This window comes from Triplophysa rosa, linkage group LG12 (assembly GCF_024868665.1).
Source record: "Triplophysa rosa linkage group LG12, Trosa_1v2, whole genome shotgun sequence".
NCBI lineage: Eukaryota > Metazoa > Chordata > Actinopteri > Cypriniformes > Nemacheilidae > Triplophysa > Triplophysa rosa.
In genome coordinates, this window is record NC_079901.1 from 5,015,611 (window position 1) to 5,043,467 (window position 27,857).

The 27,857-nt window shown below is 37.3% G+C and overlaps 2 protein-coding genes across 4 annotated transcripts in view; both read left to right on the plus strand.

Moving 5' to 3' along the window:
• arpp19a (cAMP-regulated phosphoprotein 19a) lies at positions 1–3,193 on the plus strand. The gene is made up of 3 exons (XM_057348017.1): positions 1–150; positions 1,023–1,142; positions 1,556–3,193. The coding sequence occupies exons 1-3, from the start codon at positions 106–108 to the stop codon at positions 1,724–1,726; spliced, it is 336 nt and encodes a 111-aa protein (XP_057204000.1). The 5' UTR covers positions 1–105; the 3' UTR covers positions 1,727–3,193.
• Positions 3,194–9,683: 6,490 nt separating this feature from the next.
• myo5aa (myosin VAa) overlaps positions 9,684–27,857 on the plus strand; it is an 80,348-nt gene continuing 62,174 nt past the window's right edge. For all 3 annotated transcript variants that reach the window (XM_057347400.1, XM_057347401.1, XM_057347403.1), the window contains exons 1-5: positions 9,684–9,915; positions 23,733–23,843; positions 24,551–24,722; positions 24,805–24,949; positions 26,209–26,365. In XM_057347400.1, coding sequence (XP_057203383.1) covers positions 9,889–9,915; positions 23,733–23,843; positions 24,551–24,722; positions 24,805–24,949; positions 26,209–26,365 — 612 coding nt within the window. In that variant the 5' untranslated portion in view covers positions 9,684–9,888. The remainder of the gene's footprint in view (positions 9,916–23,732; positions 23,844–24,550; positions 24,723–24,804; positions 24,950–26,208; positions 26,366–27,857) is intronic.

The window sequence follows — 27,857 nt, forward strand, 5'->3', positions numbered from 1 at the left end:
CCATAGTAGCATTGATACATTCGTGGGCGGTACGCAGACTGAAGGCTCGCTCAGGCTTTGATTTCTACATCAATAAATCCACTTAAAGTGGTTTTATCAGGATAAATGGAGGACACAAAACTCGAGGAGACGAATGTGGACGAGCAGAAAGTAAGTAAACGTGAAGAGGATTCAGTCAAATCTCTGCATTCTGTCACATTTCAGCTTTCCGCTCCATAACTGTATTTACAGGGACTGGTAAATCACGTCGACAAGAAACCAGACCGAATAAAAGACGATTTATGAATTAAACCTAATGTAGGATCGCTGACGAATGTGATGTGTACCTCAGTTTCTGTCCGATTGTATTGTAATATGATTTAAATCTCTGTTGCTGTTCACTTATTCATAAAGGCCTTCTCCATGCGTTTAGAGGTTTTATAATGAAATCCAAAAAAATAACAGCTTGATTTAGTGACCTGACAGATGAGCAAAAGCATATGTTTTGACATACGATCTACTTTTCGTTGTTTTGCACTGGATTAAGATGTACTGTGTTAATTAGCTGTTAGCATGTGAAGCTAACTGTATGTGAACAGTGTTTTTATTTTTTAAAACGCATATACAGATAATGTATCTCATAACCACTGTAGACGCAACAGAAGAATAAGACTAGAATTGGCTGGAATTGTTTAACACGGTGTCATTTTAAATAAGCACATTTTATAAAACAGCATCATCATGGCAACATTGTTGCCATTCCTATCAGTTATGTTTAAAACATAATTTCCAGTGTTTCTGTACAGTTTATGGTAAGAAAGAAATCAAGTTGTGATCAAAAATGTCTGATTTATCAAATAATTGAAATGTAAAGTTTGAATTATAGTTTAAACGTTTGATTTGTCATTTGAGTTAATTTTTTTTTCATTTGAGTACTTGATTTATAATTTCGGTATTTGGTCATTATTTATCATTTGAATCATGGAAAACACTCAGCCCTTGACAGATTTAATGTTTAAAGAGTTGGTTGTCTGTTTTCTAAGGATGATGAGAATAAGATTTTTCAAGAAAAACTAGAGGAAGCCAAACTGAAGGCCAAATACCCTCACCTGGGCAATAAGCCTGGAGGATCAGATTTGCTCAGGAAGAGACTACAGAAGGGGGTGAGACTGTTACTTCATTCATATGTTGCTTATTCTTGCAATGAAACTGTTATGAGAAGAATGCCTTTAGTGGTAAGACTGGCACAGATTTAAATAGGCATATTTGACATTTGTGAATTCAAGTTTAGCACTCGTATATTTACAAGGTGTGTAACATTGATCAGACAAATGCGACACATAATGAGCACACGCACAACCGCCACTTCAGCAAATGATTTAATTCTGGCAATTTGAAACAGGCGACACAGTTGCTTAAATTTTGTTTTGTTTCTCCTTCTATTGGCATGAGCGTGCATAAACATTTACAGTGTACATCTAAAGGTTTCTTACTTTCTCTGTACTGTAGAACAGAATGACAGAGAATAACTGTGCCATAATTCACCCGTGCTGACACGTTCTTCTTTTTCCCCCAGCCAAAGTACTTTGACTCGGGTGACTACAACATGGCAAAGGCTAAAATCAAGAACAAGCAGATTCCTGCGGCACAGACAGAGAAGGCTGAGATCACCGGAGACCACATCCCAACCCCTCAGGACCTGCCGCAGAGGAAACCCTCTCTGGTGGCCAGCAAACTGGCCGGCTGATACCTGCTGCTTTCCTTCACTCCACACTCCCACTTCCTGTTTCTTCATCTACGTTTATCTCTGATCCTGCATTCCTGCCCTCATCCTTTCTCATTTCCTGTCCTCTGAAAATACACTGAATATTCAAGGGGTTGCAGTTGTTACAGAGCTGTATGAACTGAAGCGGCACTGTGAGATGGGTTGGGTCGTGGCTCTGAAGAGGGTGAAGTTCTCAAAGGTTTCGTGATATTTTAATGTGTAGTAGTATGTAGTTGAAAGTGTACATATTTGATTGAGGGCAAACAGCATTTTACATTTGTTTTACATTTTAATTTCAGCCATTCCTGAACTACCCACTGCTTAAAGAGATGCATATAAACGTGTCAGCATTTATTCACCCTCATGTTGTTTCAAACCGCTTTGACTTCTTTTCTTCTGTGAAAAACAAAACGAGAAGTTTGCAGAATGTCCTGGGTGCTCTTTGTCCAACAAATAATTAAATGGACACTGTTGCTGTTAAGGTTAAAAAAGGGCAAAAAAAAAGACCATAAATGTAGTCGATATGATTTATATACCTGTATATTATAAGTCTTCTAAAGGCAAATTTATGCTTGTATTCTGTTCAAAACTATCAAATGTGGCTTGTTGTGTTCGTTCTCAAAACATGCAAGAATCCGTGGCATTTGATGACTTTGACTGAACACCTGCTGTGAGATTTAAAAATATTGTTTTGTTTTTGTGATTATTCGGATTTTGATTTTAGGGGGGGGTTTAGAAGACTGGGTATATAACACTTGTTTGACCTGTTAATGGTACTTTTTTGGCTTCTGATGTATGAGAGCCTATAGTACCCTTTCATTGTCATTGTGTCGTAATGAACAACCTTTGAATTCCTTAAAACATTTTGTGTTTTCCATGGAAGAAAGTCATGATGTTGGAACTACACAGTCGGACGAGTAAATGGGATTATTCAATTTTGGGTTAACTCTTAATTGTGTGCTTGATTTGAAAGTAAGCTGTAATAATGTTGATCTGCACCCTGATTCTTTTTTGAGAATGCTCTTTTCTTCATAAAGTTTCAGCTTTGCCTGGAGGACACTCTGTTAGTGATGTTTGATAGCATGTATTGCAGATCTTTGAGGCTGCGGTCAGCTTGCCTTGTATCATAGTGCTTAAAGCCTTAAGATCACGTAGTGTCATTACACGGATTGGCAAGCAGTTCTAGAAAACCACACGTTCGTGTCATATATATCTGGTGTTTGCTTGTGGACACCAGACAGTGAGGATGCCTCTCCACCCTCTGGCGCCATGACATCTCCTGTATCTTCTATGCAGAGGAGGAAGGCCTTTCTCTGTCGACTCCTCACGCTTCATCAAAGCACTACAGTAAAATCTCCACGGTCTGCATGAGCATAAACTGTGGTCGCTTTTGAGCCATTTTGACTTGTAAATAAAATAGTTTTACAAACCTTCTGTGCTTTTGAATGTGTTTTTATCAACCAAATCTGTCTTTCTTACAGGAGGAAGTATGTGATTAACCTGGATTTCTGGGGGATTTTTTTTTTAAATAATACATTTACATTTCATTTGGTCGTTCAATACATATGTCCACTTGCCTTTTACAGCTCCCACAATTTAAAAATGGCATCGCAAAGATTTACACTTAAATTGGTTCTGCTCGTATTTTGTGAATGAGGCCCATAAAATGTATCAGGGTTGTTGTTATGTAAGCAGATTATATTTGTATACTGCTCAAAAACATTCTTATATCACATATTAGATCTTATATCACACATTAGATCTCTATGCACAAAAAAATCTAGGTAAAATTCATGTGTTGATGGTTTTGGCTTTTATTGACCATTGTCACATTATTTTGTTTCCATGTGCAAAGTGTCAATTTCTATCTTGTTTTATTCATAGAGTTAATATGTGATTTAAGTGTTTCCTTTATTTGTTTGAGCGGTATATGTTTTTGTGACCCTATTCACATCAAATTAAATATTATATATATATTATTCAAAAAAATCTGTGATTAAAAGAGTTCATTTTTTACAGCTTTTAATGTTATTCACTTGTTACACCTTAAATGCAAAAATGAAATTCATATCAGACAATAATAATCTGAAAAACATATCTAGACCATGTATGTATGTCATTGGGTTTACTTTAAAATGACATGAAGCTTAATTTTATTTGCAACAAAAATGTCCTATTCAATAAGTTAAAGACATATCAAGAGTGAAAGAGAGATAGTTCACACAAAAATAACAAATTCTGTCATTTGTTCACCCTCATGTCATATAAGACCTGTCTGAATTTTTTGTGGGACACAAAGAAGCAGGGATGTGCACAGACATTTTGAGGGGCATGGGCTCAAGTGGAAAAAATGGCACTTCTCATATTTGTTTTAATTTTTTCCAAACAAAATGTTAAATATATTAAAATAACTATTTATATAAATCCCTCACACTCACCCAATTGTTTCATGTTCCGACAATGGTCTTCTGTAGAATTCACAAATTTTATCACAAGAACAGGCAACAACAAAGTAAATTAAGCCACAATGTGTATGTTTTTTATGCTAAAGTTTCAAGTATATATTTAGGATAAATGACTGCACAAAGGAAAATGACATATTTTCACTAATAATTTATATATATATAATATAATTTATTTTGCACAAGCCAATAAACTGTTTTAAAGGAGTCATATTGCATGGCTAAAAGGAATATTATTGTTTGTTTTAGATGTAACGCAATGTGTATACACCATTTAAAGTTGAAAAAACGTTGTATTTTTCACATACCGTGCATGTTTGTATCTCCTCTTTGCCTTGCACCTCTCTGAAACGCGCTGATTTTTTACAAAGCTCATGGCTCTGAAAAGCGAGGTGTGCTATGATTGGCCAGTTCACCAGTGCGTAGTGATTGGTCAAATACTGCAAGCATTTCACGGAAATGTAACGTCTCTCATATTCGGAACGTCAGGTTCCAAAGCAATTGTACTGACAGACGATACAATGAGATTTACAATTACGCCCACCTTAACTACGTGTAGATTTGGGCCGTCTTAGTCAAATCATGTTACGAAGTTATGTAGATTCGCTGGGGTGTGGTTACATGAGGCGTTTCAGGCAAGTCTGGTTGAGCATTCGCTTTTAGATAGAATGCATATTTTGTTCCCACACTTTCATTTGTGCAATTTTACGTGTCTAATAAATGCATGGGCAACTTATAACACACAAAAAACACGTACTTCCGCTATATGACCCCTTTAATTATTGTGCTGTTATTGGGACACCAACAATGAACTTCACACTAAACTGAAAAAGGCAGTAGGTGCTAATTTGTTATTTTACAGCACAAAAACCTGCAAAATTAATTAAAACACACTGCAAAAAATGATTGACAAAATACAAAAATACAGCAGCTTAACTAATTATTATTATTATTAATATTATTATTGTTGCCATAATTACACGTACTGTACCACGCACACACACACTGATGGTGGCAAGAACTTTGTTTCACATTTGAGGGAGGGCTGTTTAGATCTATCAGTGCATACACACAGAGGCGTATTAAGACCTCATGGTGCCCCTGGGCAACAGCATCAGAGGTGCCCCCCATCAACCCACCTACCCACACGCAAGAATCCACTCATTAAAAGATTTACATTTACATTTATGCATTTGGCAGACGCTTTTATCCAAAGCGACTTACATTGCTTTATCCTATACATTTATACATAGGCATGTGCAATCCCTGGGATCGAACCCACAACCTTGCGTTGTTAACGCAATGCTCTTACCACTGAGCTCTTACCACTGAGGTACAGGAAAGCTGATTTATTAAAAGATTTTATAAGAATAAAACTCTGCAATTTACAATATACTATTTTACAATAATTACACATTAACATGACACTTTTGTAGAATAGAACACAAAAAACAACACTTTTCCATTAAGTATTTTTAACAGTTAGGTCTACTGTAGTTACATTTCAGGTTTTGATGTAGTGAAAAAAAATCACTAACATTTTTTTAACAGGTGTAAATGTTGTGCATGCCACAAAGTGGGGGTAAAGGGACACACACACACACACACTAAAAAAAAGCCGTAAAAATAGGGCACAATATACTGTATTAATATGAAGGAATTTTCCGTGTTCATTTTTACAGTTGTTTTGCCTGTATTTTACATTTTGCACTGCATTCATTTGCATTTTAGCATTAATGGAAATTTCCGTAAAATAAAGGAAAATGTACTGGTAATTTTCTGCCAGTACTTTATCTGTTTTTTTACGGGATTTTTTTTACAGTGCACTATAGTTTGCATGTATGTATTCACATTAGGGGGACAATGGGACAATGTAAAATTGTTCACCAAAGTGGCATTCACCAGATTACAATGTATAGCAAGGTTATTCATAAAAATAACATGAAACGTTATTATTTCTATTTTAACTGCTCTACAGCTATTCAAACGCTCTTTTTAAGCACAGTATGTGTATATTCTTCTTACTAAACGATCACATAAGTACTAAGATAAAAGTGTACTCCACTAAAAAGGACACATATGAATTGATTGCTATAGTGATGACCAGTGCTGGGTGTAACTACTTACTAAGTAATTAGTTACTGTAATTTAATTACTTTTCCCTTGAAAAAGTAAAGTAAGGGATTACTCTTTTTTCCCCTGTAATTTAATTACAGTTACTTCTGATGTAATTTAACTAAATACTTTGTGTAATATATGTGTGTGCAATAGTGAAATTGATATCAAAATTCAAAGTTAATCTTTAAAATCCGTGCTTTAATGTACAATTCTCACATTTGTAATACTTGTACTACTTTATGTAGTTTTATATCATTTATTTGAATGAATTAAAAGAACCGTTTCATGTCTATCCTTGAATCACTTCTTAACTAATCAAGGTTGATATAGGATATAGAAAGTAATGAGTAATAAGTAATTAAATACTTTTTGGACAGAGTAATTTGTACAGTAATCTAATTACACTACTGAATATGTAATTAGTAACTAGTAATTCATTACTTTTTCAGAGTAACTTCCCCAACACTTGTGATGACACCGTTCTTCACTTTCACTTTAAAACCCAGGTTTGGACCTTAAATAATGGCCTTACCTCCACGTACTATTAGCATACATTATCGGCACTATAACATCTTATTTCTGATGCATGCCATGTATATATACCTTTATTAATCAGTGCTAATCCCCGCATTTTTAGTCGCCGCTACAACAATGCGCTCTGCACCGTTCCCGCTTCCATCTGTTTGAAGATTAAAGTGTACACGAAAGACAACTCGCCTCATAACACTCACTTGTGATTGGCTGAATGTTAATTCACTCAAATCTATGTAACTAACCAGATAACATGGGCGGGAATGTTGGCGGAGGTGTGTCGAAAAAGTGCGGAGGACAGAACCATTTTTATCTGAAGTGGGGGCATTCCCGCACATGGTCCCTATTTAGCGCATATGCGTGACTTAAGTCATATGTACATTTATAAAAATTGTATTTTGTATTGCTGGTTTATTTGGTGCCCCTAAAGTCTTGGTGCCCCTGGGCACTCGCCCAATTGCCCATATGGTTAATCCGCCTCTGCATACACAACATATAAAATGGATAGTTATTAGATGAGGAGTATGACATCAAACTTATCAAGTTATTGTTTAAGGTGGGACACTTGGGCCCGGTTTCACAGACAAGGTTTAAAGCTAGTCCCAGACTAAAATGAATGTGTGACATGTCTTAACTGAATATAACTTGCCCAGAAATATCTTAAAATATATCAGTGCCATTGTTTTGTCTCAAGATGCACTCAAGTAATGTATTCTTATAAGGCATTTTTATAAAAGTGACATAAATATCTTAATTCAACTAAGGCATAGTCCTGGTTTAAGATAAGCTGTGTCTGTGAAACCGGGCCTTAATGTACTGTTCAAGTTTGAGATGTTGATCTATTATCTATTATTAACTAATAACTGGTGGTATGCTTTAGTTATTTTGTTTATCCTATTCATCTGAATTGCCTGACAAATGTATGCAAATTAGCACATTTTGATTACTTAATGCCTGGTTTACATATCAATGAGGCGATTCTGATGACGTCATTAATTTGACTGCGTTCAGCTGTCGTTTCTCCATCAAGTTAGCATGTATGCCAATGATATACTGCCTCAGCCTTAGCGAAACTTTAGCTATTAGCTTACTCATTAGCTCATAAGTGATGGATGTTAGCAAAACAATATTTGCAGTTTGTCTTTTGGATAATTAGGTGTGAATTCGAAAGCACACGTAGCTAGTCTGTTCATCACCACTCACCTCCACACCAAGAAGAAAAACGCTACTGGAAAGGAGGGAGGTCTTCACTTCTGTGACTCTGCATGACGTGCAAAACGTGCTACACACGCAGCTATGCTGCGCGTGCCCGCTATGTGCGGCTGCGCGCTTGTGTGGAGACGCGGTTGGGAGAAAGGCATCGGAACATTTCCCGACCTGACCCTGACATTTTCTAATTGTTTGACAAGGAAAACCGTGCACAAACAGAAACACATACGCGTACACATTCATATATCCAATTATAAAAAAAATCCCAGAAAAGGGCACTTTGTCTCGAGGAAGAAAATGGGCCTGGGCTCAAGCCCCCAAAGCACCCCCCTCTGCACGTGCCTGCAAAGAAGATATTTTGAGGAAATGTCTCAGTGGTTTTGTGTCTATTCATAGAGGGGTCCAATGTTATCTGTTGTGTACAAAAGGTTCTTCAAATAAAGAAAAAGGTGTGTAGCAAAATATTTTATGCGTTGCTTTATTATTATAATTATTCAATACTTTACTTTGCTTAAAGGGGTACCAAAAATGAAAATTATGTTACCCTCAAGTTGTTCCAGACCTGTATAAATTTATTTGCTCTGTTTAAGGCAAAGAAAGATATGCTATTTGGAATAGCAATTTTCAGTTCTGGGACATCATTGACTACCATAGTAGAATTATATATATACTGTATATGAACACAAAATGAGATATTTTGAAGAATTTATGAAAATAAACAGTTCTGTGACACCTTTGACTGTCATTTTATTTTTTCCTGGTAGTCAATGATGACCCAGAATTGAAAATTGCTAACATTCTTCGAAACATCTTCCTTGTGTTCAGCAGAACAAAGTAATTTATATAGGTTTGGAACAACTTGTGGGTGAGTAAATGATGACAGAATTGTTATTTTTGGGTGAACTATCACTTTAAATGAAATAATCAGACCCCCTTTTGCATGCTATAGAATTTTAAACCACAGTTGCCTTCGGCTTGCTCAGCAAAATATGCAAATATAATTTTAACTAAATATAATTTTTTGATGCTTCAAGTGAAGCTGTTCAATTGACATCTATAGTATATTAAGTTAATTTAATAAAATTAATGACAGGTGGAATGCTAGTATGTAATGGTGTACTGATTTCCACTAGTGCACACTTTCGTGTCAATTGTATTACTATATTATATTATATTATTATATTATATCATATTACACTACATTTCATCATTACAACGGGGGGCCACAGTTTTATAACAATTTATGATTTATAATTAATATCCTTCAGGCAGCTGCTCATTTGCTTATTAATTAAAATAATAACAGATTTATGATGGTGTGCTGATGTCCACTAGAGCGCACTCTTATGTCACTTTCATTAGCTATGATATTATTTTATATGATATTAGATTAGGCTCCATGAATTCTTAAACTGAGGGCTATAGTTTTATGACATTTTATTATTTTTTTATAATATACTCCTTGTTATTTAACATTTAGAAAATAAGACTACCAACCCACCAATGATTCATTGTAAAACCATTGTATGTACGATTTATTATTATCAGGTGGGATGTTTGCGATGGTGTTCAGATGTCCACTAGAGCGCACTCTCGCGCTATTTTTTCTTTTTCGGAAATGGCAACCGTGTTTTCATTGACTCATTCTGTGCATTGATCGCGACAGAGACACGCCATAAACAGGATCAGATTGTCGAGCAGCACACGATCGGACGCTGTCCTCATGACATTCTCCCAAACGGGCTACACTGGGTGAGATCTACTGGTGAAATCGTGATCGCACCGATCGGAAGTTTAACTGACTGTGATTGTGCGACCATTATCATGGCTGCGTCTGAATTATATACGAAGGTAAAGTCACATACTCAGCATCTCATCCCTGCATCTTATCGTGCGGGCATTATGTGCTAATGTTAAAAGACTGTAAAATCAACGCGGTTTCGAGGTTCAGATGTAATGTTAGTGCATGCATTTGAAGCTTAAATTATTGCTGCTGATGCTGTATTCATGAGTACATTGAGCATGTTGTCATTATTGCCCTCTGATGCTTTGAATGAATGAATAGATGCACGTTATTGCATTTTCCTGATGGAGATATATAGTATATTTCTCTCCATTTATGTGCTTCAGTGTTTCGTTTGTCTGAAGAGATAAATGTAAAATAATGAAGCAATTTGCCCTTTAACAATGGTATCAAGAAATGCGAAATATTACCCTATTATTACAATAATAATACCCTAGCAATACTGGTCACAATGCAGATTTTGTGGACTAGATAGAAACAGCCAAGATTCAGTAATGGACAGGCAAGCAGACGTTTTCAAAGGCCTTTGATTTATTGATATGGGTCACAGAGTGAGGTGATGGCTGACCGCAGAGAGTCAGTGGGATGCGGGCGGTGCTGATGCGAGCATCACTTCCCGCATGGGATGATGCGACCAGCTCTGGTGCTGATGCGAGCACCATGTTAGAGATGCTGGCATCATCCCATGCAATGCTGCGTTGTTTTCAGTCCTCTGCTGCGGCCTGTAGGCCGGTCTGCTCACATCAAGGCGTGTCTCTTTGGGAAAAAAAAAAATCACAATATAGTTGCGTAGCAGCCGAGACATGACATCATCACAGATATGTGGTCGTAATAATCTCTGACAATGGTTGGACGGTTGTACCGAAGAGAGGGGAGTGGAGTGATGGAGAAGGCCCACCCATCCCCCATGATGCAGCTGTCCTATTGTAAATGCAGATCTCTTTGAATGCTGCTAGTGCAAAGAGCAGTTATTCAGATCAGGTCTTACACATGTACAGCATGATCTCAGGGCTTAACAAGGGGTTACAGAAGACCAAATGAGAAGATCAAATTAATATCTGTGGAGTTTTTGTGCCTGAAGATCTAACTACATATGATGACAAGATGCTTTTATTTTGCTTCTTACAAATGTAGTACACGACGTTCAGAATTTCTTAGTATTGTTTGCCAGATTCTTTTTAGCTTTATTGACCGCATAGAGTTCAGAATATTGTGATTTTGCTCTTAGTTTATCTGGTTTATGCAACAATTCAATTAAATTCAAATTTATTTATATAGCGCTTTTCACAATGTGCATTGTTCCAAAGCAGCTTTACAGAAGAAAATAAGAAAAACAGAAAAACACAGAAGTGGTAAAACACAGCACAGTGCATGGTGTTTATAGAACAAGCAAGATCATTCTAATAAATAATATCTAATAAATGCAGTCTCCCGGTGAGCAAGCCAACAATGCCCTGTGGCGAGGAACCCAAACTCCAATTATAAATAAATGGAGAAAAAAGTCTCAGTCGGGAGGGCCAGGTCTCCTCTGACATGTCACATCTGCACTCAGTGACTTTGATTAAAAGTTACTGAGTAAATGTTTATGAAGAATAGGGAGAGTTTATTAGTTGTGATTTAGGAAGTTTCATTTGTTGAAACTGTTTGGGTCTAATTTGTCTTTTTTTTAATTTTTTTATCGATATCAGGCAACAGAGGAATGTTATAAGCAGGGAAAATAATAATGGCATAACGTAACTGAGTGCAGCTATAACTTCAAACTGCTGTCATGTGATGTAAGTTTAGCATTTAATACTAATAATTGTAAATTTAGCATTAATGTGACAAGTAGTCCGTCCCCGCACTTTGCTCTTGGGTGTAGATGGAAGTCTGCCCTATGAATTAGTATCAACCATCGCCCCACAAGAAAAGCTACAGTGTTTTAAACCTATAAAACAGGAAGATTTAATTAAACTTATTGCAACATCTAAACCTACAACATGCTTATTAGACCCCATACCAACCAAATTATTAAAAGAGTTTCTACCTGTTGCAATTGAGCCCATTCAAAACATTATCAACTCTTCTATTAATCTAGGCCATGTCCCAGGACCCTTTAAACTTGCCGTCATTAAGCCTCTTATCAAGAAACCAATCTTAGACCCCAGTGAACTAGGAAGCTAAAGACCGATTTCAAATCTCCCTTACCTGTCTAACATACTAGAAAAAGTAGTGTCCACTCAGTTGTGCTCTTTCTTACAAAATAATGACATACACGAAAAATTTCAGTCAGGCTTTAGACCACATCATAGCACTGAAACTGCGCTTGTTAAAATTAAAAACGACCTTCTTATAGCATCAGATAAAGGCAACATCTCACTCCTAGTCTTGCTTGACCTTAGTGCTGTGTTCAATACTGTAGACCATAACATACTTTTAGATCACTTACACAATTATACCGGTATTCAGGGACAGGCACTACAATGGTTCAGATCTTACTTATCTGACAGATATTAATTTATCCATTTAAATGGGGAATCGTCAAATCTAACGTAAATAAATTATGGATTACCTCAGGGATCGGTTTTAGGACCCTTGCTATTCTCCATATACATGCTGCCCCTTGGCAACATTATTAGAAAACATGGAATTAGTTTCCACTGTTATGCAGATGATACTCGGCTATATACCTCATCAAGACCAGATTATTCCTTTCAGCTATCTAAATTGACAGAATGCATGTATGCTGCAACAGGCAAACAAAGCACTATTAAAATGATTCTGAATGTCATGATCTCATGTCTGCATGTTTCATTGGCAGTCTGCAGACAGCATGAGGTTTTGTATCTTCCCTTGAAGGTCACAACATCCTGTAGGTCATAGTCACAGTTTACTTGTGTTTTCAGGCAACCCTGAGAACACGCTGCTCTTTGTGTGTTTCTGCGGATAAAACTGCATTGATGCAGGGAAGGGTCTGTTCTTTCACTAGCGTCACAGAAATCTGCTGCTGGTGGAACTTCCTGCAAGTTTGCCAGGTCATTATTATAGATAAATCTGAATACTTTTCATATATGTGCATTCTCCAAATTCAGCCCCTTTAAAGCATGTTAGAATGCCAGACTATGTTTTTAGTAGTCACATCATTTTGGGAAAAGAGCATGAATAAAAAATGACCTCATTCTTTTTAAGCAGTTATCTGAAACATTATTTTTTGTTTTGCCCACGACTTATTGCCAACATGTGCATTTCATTGCTAGGAGGGAAATAAGGTCTTTACCCAGGTGCAGACAGTGGTGAGCGGGGAAACAAAGACTTTTAAACAATAAAACACAAAACAAAACCCACGAGGGGGCAAAACAACAATTACAGGGGAATGATAACTAAGACACGACAGAACATAGACTACTGAAACTGGACTAAACTAAAACACACTTGACAAGAACTATAACTCTACAATATACTACGACTTGACTTGACTTGACCAGATAATCCTTAGAACAAACAGAAATGAAACGTCCTACATGGAGTACATGCAAACAAGCAAAACGAACCAGCACACGGCAGCAAACACGAGGGCATTAAATAGGAAACCAAATCAAGAGGGGAACAGGTGCGGGGCATGAAATCATTAAGAATCAATAATGAGGAAACGAGAGGGGCGGGGCCATATACGAGACCGGAGAGAGCGCATATTAAGTTGTGACAGACAATAATATGCTTCTCTCCACACAAAACATGAGGCTCTGTCATGATCCTGCCACCAGACCAAGAAAGACATGACATGATGAGGCAGAATCATGACAGAAGCCCCTCCCCTAAGGAGCGACATCCTGGCGCTCATCAAGGAGACAAACAAGACAAGACAGACTGTGACAGTGACATAACCCAACAAGACATGGTAAACAATAACAAGGGCAGACACAAATTAATTACAAATGGGTAGGGGTGGAATAATAAAAATAACAAACAAGGGAGGGGAGGTGGGGGAACAACAGAGTCTAAGGGGGGAAGTCCAAATAGGTTGGTCCTAGGTGGGGGAGACTTAGTCCTGGGGGGGGGTTGCTCGGGAGCGCGGAGTCCTGGGGGACTTGACTGAAGGGCTTGGGGTGAATAAAGTCAAATGCCGGCTGTGCTGGTGCTGAAGCCGTGGGGAAAGCCGTCCGTGCCGGCGCTGAAGCCGTGGGGAAAGCCAGCCGTGCCGGCACTGAAGCCACAGGGGAAGCCAGCCGTGCTGGCGCTGTGGCTTGGGGTGCCGGCTGGACAGTACAGGGTGCTGGCTGGACAGGAAAGGGTGCTGGCTGGACAGGACAGGGTGCCGGTTGGATCACCGGCTGGGACACTGGCTGAGTCCCCGGCTGGACTGCCGGCTGAGTCCCCGGCTGCCGGCTGGTTCACCGGCGCTGAGGTCTGGGGTGCCGGCTGGACCGGCGCTGAGGCTTGGGGTGCCGGCTGGACCGGCGCCGTTCTCCGCCGACTCTTTCTCCTGGACCGGGACCAAGAAAGACATGACATGATGAGGCAGGATCATGACACATGTCATTCCAAACTTATGTCTTTCTTCTGAAGAGAAAAATAACTTATTTTTAAGAATAAATAATAATTGTTGGTAACCAAACAACACTGGCCCTTATTGAATTCAATTGCACACAAAACCACTGAGGCAACTTCTTATGTGTTCCAAAAAAAGAAAGAGACATATAAAGGTTTTGAACAACATGATTTTTTTGTGAACTGTTCCTTTAACTGCAGTTCACGGCTCAAGGCTGCATCCTAATGTAGCTTCTGTTCCCATGAGTTCTCTCTCCTGTTGATTCTGCTCAATGGCCATCCCTCCTGCAGTTTTTATGTGTTTTGCAGAATGATGTAATTTTAAAGAATTCTACTGTTGCTGGTCATCATGTGACATAGGAAGTTCTGAGAACAGAAGACAGAACAGACAACAGTGCTTAAAAAACTCAGCTGACTGGAGCATTGGCTGTTCGGAAGAGCATCGTCATAGTTATTATCATTATATATCCGACCAGATCAGGGATCCAATCAGATGCATTGAACAATCCCCAGCGTATTTCACAACTGAAGACGGACAGATGTGATTTTTTAACTAGAGCAGTTAATGCTTTAAACATGAACCAGGAGTTGGATTTTATGTTCATTAAAGTAAGTACTGGTGTTAATGTTGCTCTTTTGATCGTCTTTGATCGCAGTATTCTTGTACTTTCTTTTGAAAGTTGAGAACTATTTTTTTTTAATGAAAATATATGATTGTTGTGATATTATATCATGACCTTCTTTAAGAGAAGAACTGCTCATGATTTTGCTTTTGTATAAACTATTTTTTTAAGTCAGAAAGGAAACTCAGAAATTCAGAAAAAAAGTGATGGTAAATAGTGATGATTTTCATGATTTGGTGAGGAGGGCTTTTGACTGTTCTCTATCACTGTTCTCTTTGATTTGGTAAGAAACTTCAGTTTTTCTTTATTTCTTTTTAGTGGAATAATATGCATAAAATACTTTTGCAACGTTCTGCTCATGTGTGACAGACAGCACATTTTGTCAATTATTTTGCTATTATTTGATCTAGTTTTATGTCACCGTATTACTTAAGATGCTGCCTGAAATGTATGTACTTTTAAAATCTCATTGCAGGTCAGTGTAAACATGAAGTAGCAAAAGTACCTGTTTTTCCTTATTAATTCTAACAAATTTTATCCTTCGGTCTTAAAGTGATAGTTCACCCAAAAAGCAAAATTCCGTCATAATTTACTCACCTTCGAGTTGTTCCAAATCTGTATAAATTTCTTTGTTCTGATGAACACAGAGAAAGATATTTGGAAGAATGCTTATAACTAAACAGATCTTGTCCCCCATTGACTCCCATAGTAGGAAAAAATACAATTTCAAAAGTGCCCCAGAACGGTTTGCTGTCCTACATTTTTTAAAATGACTTTTGTGTTCAACAGAACAGCAAAAAATTGATATAAAGTTTGTCCTACTATTGGAGTCAATGGGGAGCAAGATCTGTTTAGTTATAAGCATTCTTCCAAATGTCTTTCTCTGTGTTCATCAGAACAAAGAAATGTATACACATTTGGAACAACTCGAAGGTGAGTAAAAAACTGAATTTTCATTTTTGAGTGAGCTATCACTTCAATGTTGATTTTTAAAAAGCACGGACATGTTTAACTTGTACCTTTCCTATGCATCAGTGTGAAGTGATGGAGATTGAATTGTGAAATGATTGTGTTAATAAGGGTGATGATCAGTGGCCTGTGTAAAATGGACCATAGTGTCACATCATTGGGTTTTATGATCCGTGTGAGTGTCTCATCTCCATTTAATTCCACTGAATTTATTCTTGCGTCGTTTCACTTGAATGAGATCCACTATTGGCTGTGGTCATTCTTCATGACGTGAATTGACTGAATCGACGAGGAAAGGCATCTCTGGTCCAGAAATTTATAAGACACATACTTTTGGCAACTGTAAGTGAACATAAAAGTAGTTGTTTTTCCAGTTTTTGGCTTTTGTTGGATTATGTAGTTTTTTTGGCAAGTGTGTTCAAGAGCTGGTCTGTAGTACTGCCTGATTAATCGCACTTTAACCGTGATAAAGATTTCTGCCTCCCACGAATAATTGACCATAATTGTCTTTATTGGCTGGAAAGTGTAATAAATAATTAAAAATGTTCTAAACTGCCTGAATAATCATTATTATTAATCGTGATTTCAATTTTGATCAAAATAATTGTGATTTTCATTTGACCCTTTATCGTGCAGCCCTTGAAGTATGCATAATGGGTGAAGAGTTTGCTTGTGAATGTAGACTCTGAGAAACAGCAGATTTTCACATGAGCGTCTGTCATGTGATGGTCTGTTCTGCTCTCTCTCTCTCCATCTCCTGGTTTTCTCCCTAAGGTCAAATCCTTAGGGATACTGTAACATTCAATAGCTCACAGTGACATGATGAATTTGTTTAATTTACTCATGATAGGCATTCCAGACAGACGTGTAATAAGATTTTCAGACTGTTTCTTACACAAAGCTTTTCTATGGCTTTGAGTGGAGATGGATGCCATGACATTCTACTAAATATCTTTTGAATTCCACCGAGGAAAGAAAGTCATGCAGCTTTGAATCATGAAATGCAGCTCAGTCACACAGACCGCAGGCAGCTGACTTATCGACATACTCTTGAAAATAAATGTTCTTTTTCATTTTTTTGTTAGGTTAGGGTGTTTGGTTCCATAAAGAACATTTAAGGTCCATTACACTTTCCTATTACACTAACGGTTCTTGATAACGAAAAGAGGGTTTTAAGACTAAGGGCCAGATTTACTAAACAGGGCAAATTACTGGTCATTTCTGCGGGTGATTTACTGACAAGGCGCACATTAAAAAACACAGTTGCAATATCTCATTCCCACAATGACCAGTCTACTAAGAGCAGAGCAAATTAGTGCAGGGTTTAAGACATGCTTTTTTCTGGCGTTAAATAAATCAAATACCAGTAATTTCAGGAGCGCAAACCTTCGTAAATCACATTGGGTGTGATTCATTTAAATGAATTACACTCCTCCCATAAATTTTGCATCTGAAAGGGAAACTCCAACAAATAAGGTCAGCTGCAAAAATAGCTGTGTCCACGCCAGAGGTGGACAGTAACGAAGTAAATTTACCTGAGTACTGTACTTAACTACACTTTTTGAGTATCTGTACTTTACTTGAGTATTATTTTTCTGAGTACTTGTAATTTAACTTCACTACATTTGAAAGACAAATATCATACTTTTTACTCCACTACATTTATAAAAAGGTCCAAAAGTAGAAAATGGTTTCTATGCAGCGGGGTTTCCTGTGTGCCCAATATATCTGGCTTGCGGTCTGCGAGGACCTTTCACTGTTGCCAAGTATTTCAGTTTTTCTATACTCGCGGTTTTCCGGCAAGCTTTGAATGGCCATTTGGCAGATTTTTTTACGCAAATCTGGCAACTCTGGGATCTTCCCCCCTAAACTAATGTAAACGTAGGCGCTGCTACACTGTTGATAGCGCTCTAAAAAGGCAAATAGAACAATAAAAGAGGAAAAAGGCACATGTTAAAGTGTGGTGTAATCATCTGTGGGTTACGATCAGTCAATGATCGTAGAAACATTGTCATGAAAATGATCGGCATAACGGCTAAACGGTAAATAAGCATCACTTACACCTTGAGCTACACGTGCGTGTTAACTTCTGATCTGCTGCTATATCATTTAAAGCGATTTGGAAAATGAATGATGGTTTTACTGAAGTAACTATAGTTGAAGTATTCCTGTTGAAATAAAAACTATAGAACCCTGCCTAAAATACAACATAAAATGTAATGGATTTAATGGTTATAATGGGAATTGTACTATGGATACTTGTTGTCTACTTGCATGTGATGGATTCTATTGATGGGATGGTAAATCCTATTGGAATAAAACCCAAAACACACTACAAAGAGGAATTTAATGTAAAAATATCATTCTAATTCAAACATTAATTGTTTTTTTCCTCAGGGATGGTATTTGCAGTAAAACCACAGTTTCCACATATTTACCATTTTCTATATATAGGAACCATACTCTAATTAATAATCTTTAGTAAAACCACAGCAACTAAAAATACCATAGTTTCATTATACTAGCTATAGTTTATGTTTGTAGTTAAATTATGGTAATACAAATGGTAATAAATCCAACAAACACATGGCTTCTACACGTTACTATTTACAAGAACCTTACTACTTACTGGTAAATTGCTGCTAAAACTGGTAAAGGAAATATACAAAATAAAAGAACACTGCTCATAAATACATATAGGCCTAGGGGGCTAATGAGGATAATTAGGCTAAATGATAATACAGGATTATATCTAAACTAAACATACTATATGTGCTAAACATATAAAGCTCTTAAAGGAGTTGCTCACTGCAAAATTTGCCCCCACTGACTTTCCATAGTAGGAATAAAAATTACTATGGAAAGTCAATGGGGGCAAATTTTGAAGTGAACTACTCATTTAATACAACTGATACTGTGAGCTACTCAATGTATTCAGTAGGTTTCTTCAAAGGCATAAGGTATACAACAATAAAACAATGCACAACTGACATAAAGGAAATGTACTTTTAATACTTGAGTACTTTTAAAAGCACGTACTTCTGTACTTTTACTCAAGTAAGAATCTGTCTTTACAACTTTTACTTGTAGTAGAGTAATATTTGACCAGTAGTATCTGTACTTTCACTCAAGTAAGGAAGTTGTGTACTTCGTCCACCTCTGGTCCACGCCTTTTCAGCGCTTATTTTCACTGTGTCACTGTTAGTAAATCTGTCCATAAATGTTTTTGGAAACTCTTTTTTGCACCTTTGTGTTTAAAAGTATATAACTGCTGTCCTTCTGAAACCTTGTATCTCCATATTTCGTGATTTTTATTTCTTGCCATAAATCATTATTATTAGTCACTATTCATGTTTGGCACTGGGTTTTGCAAATATCTAATCAATAAAAAGTATTAAAAAGTGCTTCTCAACTTTGACAATACAGTGTTTAGTGATTTAAAAAGTACAGCGTTTTTTTTTTTCATTTCCTGAAAATTTTGGACATCCGAGGTTTCGGAAGGACATCATCGATATAGAGTTGGAAGTTCTACTTTTCTGTAAGTTTCTAAGTACCGTTCTAAGTTTCTGCTTTATGCATCAATAAAGAACGGTATCAGGGCTTTTTTTGTGTGATTTTTTTTTTTGACATTTAGCATCATCAGGATAGAGGGTTTTTGGTGGAGGTGGAGTGGAGGATCCTTGCCCGAGTTGCCCCTGTTGGCAACATCAGTTTAGACCGGGGCATATCAGTCAGCCAGTCTGATGGGTCTGTGGACCATTTCACAAGATGTAAACAAAACTGGTACAGAAACACTTCCTGTTTCAGTTTTTCCACATATATTAAGTCTTAAAGATGTTAATTTAAAATGAAATGTTTTTTTTGTAATATTTTGTAATACATTTGGGTGGTTTTAAAAAAAATAAAACAGTAAGTGCTCCTGGACCAATGTTGTTTGCATCTAGCAAAATGGCCTATATTTTATACCTTTAGGCCTGCTACACATGAGACCACTGCAGTGGTGGTCCACTTTAAGTCAATGGTTAAGTACAGATGCAGCTGTACCTCTCAACTGTGGAAGATATAAATAACTAGATGCCGCATTAGCATCTGTTTCTATGGGCAGTTGCTCCGTCTGGTTGTCTAAATCACCAGGATGGCTCCACGTTTGCTGTGTTCGCATCTCCTGTTTGAGTTGCTTTTATAATTCAGGGAGTTCAAACGTGGTGCTAGATAGACATCCTGTCAAGGCAGGCCTGGGAAATGAAGATACCACCCACAGGTGGTGGAGTTCTTTATCAGATTATAATCCGAAGGTGCCTTCTTCCACCACTCAGTCTGTGATGCTTCAAGCTTTCTTTTTTCTGGCCAAAGCAAATAAGGCTTCATTTATTGTGTCCAGACTTGGCTTTTAGGATTAATGTAAATCTCTGGGTGCAGTGGCATAACTTCATTCAACTGAAGCAATGGGTCAGGGATGTGACCTCTCTGGGCTGTGAGGCACGTGGGTTGCCTTTGCCTTTATGTGTCAGGGGGGCGCACTCCTTCTGGAAGTGTGGCCTCATCTAAGGATTTAGGGTGCATCTTTGACTTGATTTAGCACAAATCTCTGTTTGTCATCGAGAGGACAAATGAAGAGAGAGAACAACACTACAGTAGAGGAAAAGAAGTTGTGACTTCTGAGTCGAGAGGCTTAATTCTGTAATCTCTGTTTGGCTGTGAAATGATTTATAAACCTTGTGTAAAGCACTCGTCCCATCCTCTCCCCCTCTTACACACATAGTTAGTCCATTAACAGAATGTTGTCCTTGTTGAGTCCTGGTAAATGTAGGCAGTGCACAGTGTCTGAATTTCCTTGTTTGTAACATTATGCAAGTAATCTATTGTGATACAATTTAGGGCTGATTTAAATTCAATTTATCAATTCAAATCATTTCAAAATAAATGCATTAAGATGTAACACTCAAGAGACATTTTTGAGTATAGTTCATAGTTGTCTTAATTGTTGTTATCATTTTATTTATTATAATTATTGGTATTGTTTTTATTTACGCTTATAAATGTTTTAAATTAAAACTGACAAATCAGAATCAGGAAAAACATTGTGAATTTGTCTAACTAGTTGAGATGTAGTGAAAGAATGAGTATGTCATTTTTTTAATTGTTTTCATCATTTTACATAATTGTTTTTATTTTACACATTGCAACAAATGATAACATTTCATATTACTGCAATATACAATACAAACTACTTTAAAAACAATTCCACAATGTGCTATATTTTCTATATCTGTTAATACAGGGTTTTCCATATGGCAGATTATTGTTGTACATTAAGGTTTTTACATTTACATTTTGAATAAACCTGTAACATTTCTTTGCAATTTAACTTTTTTTGTTATGGAAACAACTTCTATGTACAGTGTACCAACTCACAAACCAATGCAATTACTGAACCCCCGTTTTGGAAACCCTGGCGTATAGTTAATGATGTGGCCTGGATGGCAGTGTTGATAAAGCCGAGCTGGAGATCATTGTTGCATTTGAATGAAAAGATAACTGAGATTGAGATGATACACCATGTGAGATCAGGTTAATAGCTGTAAACTTTAGAGATGCAGTTCACCCGGTTAGGATTAGCCTCATCTAAACCTGGGTTAATTCCAAGGGCTTCTCTCCCTGGATAACCCATGATTCACAATGCATGAGTGCACCTTCACATTGACTCTCATACACACAAATATTGTTAATTACATTTATTGTTACTCTGACTATATTCCAGATTACATAATAATATAAATTATTCAGATTATTGTTTAAGATTTCTTCAGTTAAATGTAGATTTGAACTGTTAGCTGTCCTGTACTTTGTACCTTATTCGTATCATAAAAAGAACCGGAAACACATTCCATTCAAAAGTGACCAAGCTTAGTTTAAACTAAAGTGGGTTGAACTGTTGCCATCAATGTTTTTTATTCACATCCAACAGATACCTGAACATTGCAATGATCATCACCGGTCATTTTGGAATGACAATGTGGGCGACTCATACCTGCAGTTAATGTGGTTGTTTCTAACGAAACATAACATGAATTTTGTTTATAAGAGTGGAGTGTTTTTGTGCCATATGTATGTTTGCACTTAATATACCACACGCTTTCATTGACGTCGCTGGGTCAGATGTGTGTGTGTTCTCAAGATGCTGAATCATGTGCTTGTGTCACATGAGGATTATCTTCTCCACACATACACACACACTCTGATTTCACGCCGACCCGTAATCCTCAGTCTGCTGGCGTTATTGATGATGATACTCACTGAGTCTTAATGTAACCTGTAAAAGAGATAGAAGAGTGTGTCTGCAGTAGCGACCGTGTGTGTGTGTGTGTTGAGGTGCTATTTTTACCCTCTCGTCTTGCTCCCGTGTCACTGTTGCTAGGAGCTCAATTCTGGGACGGTCTCCTCCAGAGACTCGTGTTAAACACTGCGTCCTTGATTGTTTGTTTCAATGCTGTAGTGATTTTTTAGGCTTTGCCCACTAACTGTCAATCGTGACTTCGTGTTTGGTTGATTAAAGCATTGCATAGAGTGCGCTACGTTCACGTTTTATTTCATTATTGGGATTTCTTAAGTGTCAACATCTCTGAGCAGCAGTTAAATAAGGAAATGAGAGCATAATGGATAGAGTGACAGTGAGGCGAATACAGAATGCTGCACAAGTAAAAACATGATAAAAGTCATTCAACATTTGTTTCCATTTAAAATACACATATAGTCTTTTCATGTACAATTCTGTTTTCCTTTTCAACACAGTCCAAACATCCAACACAATTTTTTCCTTTTTAGCAGATAAAAATAGATTTTCACCGTTTTATTTCAGGCTGATGCATAAACCCCGCATTCTTCAGTGTAGTTCCTCCCTCTGTATTGTTACATCACCCTCGACATTCTCACACTGCAACAAATCTCTATGGTAATGCAGTGTATTTTAGAAATGCATATTAACTAAGAGTTTATTTTCATTTAAAATGAAACCTATTTATTCTTATTTGAAGGTGTTTGCATTAAGGTGTGAAATTGATTTTGTAGACAAAAATAGAATTGTTGAAAGACACAATATTAGCTTCTTTCATTACAAAAGTACATTTTTATTTAAACGAAAGTTTTGTATCATCTGGATTATTGGCTTGATTTCTCAGATGAAATGTGCTGTTTGTTTTGTGTCATGATAGTAGTCATACTGTCTTAATTATTACGCTTGAAACCATGATTATCCTTTCAGGCTTTCGAAGCAGATCAGACAGGATAACATGGCTGTTTCCACTCGCCGTAACCTCACGCCCTTGGTTGAGTCCATGTTCAGGATGCTGCTCAGACATGCTTTGATGTGTTTACATTTTTTGTGTTACACTCTTAAATAGGGTCAATTTTAATAATAATAATTATTATTATTATTAAATAGGGTCCAGTAATGTTGTACCATATTTTGTGTCTTGCTCTGAATCTTTCATGCTTGCCTTCTGAATTCCAGTGATACTTGATGTTGGTGCTTCTTTAAATCGGCTTTTACTGGTTTTGCAGGTCTTTGTTTTACTGTCTCTACATTCTCTCAATCTTCATTTAATTCTCTGTTTAAACTAAGGTTAAATCATTTTTGTAGTTAGCGTATTAATGACAGAGATATATTAAGGAAACTTGTGTAAGTGTAAATGACGTGTTTGTGTACAGAAGACATTGTTTATTTGGTATTTGTTTTTTGTGTACAGTACGCCCGGGTTTGGATCCCGGACGTGGAGGAAGTTTGGAAGTCAGCAGAGCTCATCAAGGATTACAAACAAGGAGATGGAGTTCTGAGTCTGCAGCTGGAGGATGGAACGGTCAGTGTGTGTTTGATAAATGTTTTTTTGGGTACAGTATGCTGTACACTGAAATGCTGCCATAGTGGACCCTTTTGCTAAGATGCATCCAAGTGGCTGATCCTGTGACTTTACATAATTAACAGCACGTTTATCTTCTCTCGCATGCTAGATTTATCCAGCAAAAGGGTTGTCATGATATGTTTATTATTTCTTATAGTATGATTCCATAGCAATATCACATCACCATTTATGTTCTTTGGCTGGGTTGTGTTTTATAGAAGAGGTTACAAGTTTGTTGTACACATTCTACAAGTCAATTTACACATTGTGTTATTAATAAAAAAAGGAATATTATTAAACCAAAACAGTACTAGGCTTGAATAATGCATGTCATGTAGTCTGAGCAAGCAACACCCAACCAACATTTATTAAACGTAGCCGACGTCTACCCTGTTGCCCTGATTTACAACCAGATCTCAATACACTTTTGGAAAAGTAGAAGCCGACATTTTATTAGTAAAGGAAAAGTTCACCCACAAATGAAGTTTCTTTCATTATTGTTTTCACCGTAATGCTGTTCCAAATCTTGTAATAATAACACACAAATCATATAAACAACATAAAACAGATTGGTCTGTTGTGTTGTTGTTGTTATATTAGTGTTAAACGACAAACCAGAATATCTTCAGTGTTCAAACTCTTGTACTCTGATTTGTATTTTTCAGGAACTCGAGTACAAATTGGACCCCAAGACAAACAACCTCCCGCATCTCCGTAACCCAGATATCCTGGTGGGAGAGAACGACCTGACGGCTCTCAGCTACCTGCACGAGCCCGCCGTGTTACACAACTTGAAAGTGCGCTTCATCGATTCCAAGCTCATCTACACGTACTGCGGTAAGCACTGACTGCAGACAAAAACACAATTATTTTGTCTGAAGTGATGTAGCTTAATCACTTGTTTGTTTTTTTGATGCAGGTATCGTACTTGTCGCCATAAACCCATATGAGACGCTGCCCATTTATGGATCCGACATCATTAATGCGTACAGCGGGCAGAATATGGGCGACATGGACCCGCATATCTTCGCAGTGGCAGAGGAGGCTTATAAACAGATGGCCAGGTAGTGCTTTACAGTTGTGTATGAATGAGACACAAGTGCATTTAGCAATGCACACTCGATTTCATAAATATGTCTTGCACCTGTAGCTACAACCTTCTTCATAGTGAAGCAGCAGTTTGAAGAGAATCCTGCTGCCAGCCCTAAAAACACTTTTATAGCTACTTATTTATGTATTAACATGTCAGGTTTAATAGAACATATATTTGGAAGTCAAAAAGTTATGATGTAATCTTAAGGGTTAAGTTGGAGCACATCCACTTTAATTGTTGGTGAGAGTTGATATAGAGTATGTTATAAGACTGTATGCTATGGGCATGTATGTGAGCTGCTCGGTCTCAAGTGTGGGTTTGTAGGTCAGGACGTTACTCACTGCAGCCCAGCCAAAAATAGAGCCACCATGGTAATGTTTCTCTCTCATTTTCCTTGTCCTCTTGCTCCTTCTCCATTTTAATCAATGGATCAGTGGAAGTACAGTTCTGTGGTGTTCACATAACATGGCTAACGACACAATAAATACATACATTGTTAATTATGTTTAATACATCATTGTGACTGTTGTGCAGTAAATTGTTCAAATTTGTTCAAATCCGTTTTTTACATTAAAAAAAACAAGACAACCGAAATAGTCCCATTAGCATACGTCTTGTCATTTGAGCCAGTAAGCAACAATCTAGAAGCCGCCAGAAAACTCTGTCAACCGCCTAAAAAACATTTGAAACACCATAGCAACCAAATTATGTAATTGAACGACAGTGACATCAGATTTTTTCACGCATGACTCGTGTCAAAACTACGAATGTCTGTATAATGTTTTATAATGTTTGAATGTTTTAATGTTAATCATCTTCCATATGTGTTTTTCTTATGAAGTCACATTTTATCACGTGAGTTTCTGTGAGATTTGAAAATCGTTTAGTGTGTCCCAGGCCTAACGCAAAAACAGTAGCAGTAACAGTGGCCCCAATCCGAGCTTTCTGTTTGCCCGCTTTCCTTCTAAACCACTCCTCCTCCTGCCCAATAACAGCCAAAGCACCCTAACATTACCCTAGCAACCACCCAAACTTACATAGCAACACCCCAGGGCCCATTGAGAAAACTGCTCAGAATACCCCACCCGCATTGCACTTGCAACACTTTAGAAAACGCCCTAGCAACCATAGCCCATGAGTTTTACAAGGACAAACATCATTAACATAAAAATCATTTTTAATTACTGACTTTATAATAAAAGTCTATCTTGTCTTTTTGGTGTCATTTAGAGATGAAAGGAATCAGTCCATCATTGTGAGCGGAGAATCCGGGGCGGGTAAAACGGTCTCTGCCAAGTATGCTATGCGTTACTTTGCCACAGTCAGCGGCTCTGCCAGCGAAGCCAACGTGGAGGTGAAGGTTCTGGCATCCAACCCCATCATGGAGGTAAGCCCGATTTCCTGGATCTGCTCTGAGACTCGGGCTGTTTGTTTTTATGAAGGCCTTCAATAATACAGACGTTTCTATCTGAGAAAGCCAGAACCCTCAGGCTCATACACTAAAAGCTCTTCTCTGGTCCCGGACACGAGGGTAAAGCTGTGCCTTATTCTGCCCTTCATTTCCAGATCTTCCCAGGGCTTATTTCCCTCGGTACAGCAGCTGAGAAATCCAGTGGTGTGCGTGTCCTTGTGTGTGTTTGCGTAATTCTGCCATAAAGCTCATATGACCTTCTTTGCTGTCCACGGGTCTTAAAAACAGACACAATCACACTATTTTGCTCAAATTTATAATAGGGTTGTTCCGATACCGATACTAGTATCGGAAATTCCACCGATACCACATAAAATTCTGGTATCGTATCGGCGAGTACTTGAATCCATGTACCGATCCGATACCAATTTCTTAAACTTAAACCTAGTTATGCCCGCTAGCTTTGCTTAAAGCTGCAAATGGCACGGCTTCTTCACTGCTCAGAATGCAAACACAGAAAGTTGTGCTGTGAAGAAGAAATGAAAATGTGCTAGGGACATGCACGAATATTCGATCCGCAATAATTATTAGAAAATTAAAAATGCTATTTGAATATTTTTATTTTTCATTAAAAAAAACTGCATCACCACAGGTTTAGAAATGTCTCGTCTTATTTAACGCTTCTTCACTTCATCTGTAATGACTTTATAATGTACAGAAAATATAAAAAATAATTTGCATGTGTTCTAAATTTCTACAGTCAGATCGCAAGCTAGTTTAAATATTTTAAATTCACACATGGCGGCCTGACGGATCGCGTGTTATGCTCAGCTCACATCACCAAAAATGTTTTAAAAACTGGTGAGCCACAGAATTCGTTAACATTACATTACTTATATATAAGTTGGTATAAAAATACCAACGTAATATTAAGTTATTCGATAATTTATTTATTTATTACCATAACTTGTTCGGAGCGGTTGTTTGTTCGTTAGAAATATGTTTGGGCTAACTAATGCTGATTTCAATAACTTTAAACATTAAAATGAACATTTCACTGCAACTAATGTTAATAAATTTGGCCTTAGCATAAGACTGGTACCTTTCTCCATACCTAAAGCCTGCATTTTCATCCTAAACTAATCCGCAGGGGTGTTTGATTTAAAACGCGTTGAAATTTTTTAGTTAGGCTAATTTGATTTTATTTATTGATGTAAATGCAATGCAAAGCTAAACAAGACAGACACTGACCATGAAACGACAAAGAAAACAATATTTGGGGTGGTGATCAGCAGAATTAGTCATTCTTCCTCAAATGCCGGTCACGTAATAAACAACAAGCACTACAATGGCTCCGTCTTTGTTTTTAGGATCAAGTAACAGGAGGTATCAAGCCTGTTTACTTTATTTATTATCAACATTATAAACAATAAAGCCAGATATTCTTGTCAGATCTGGGTTTTGTTAC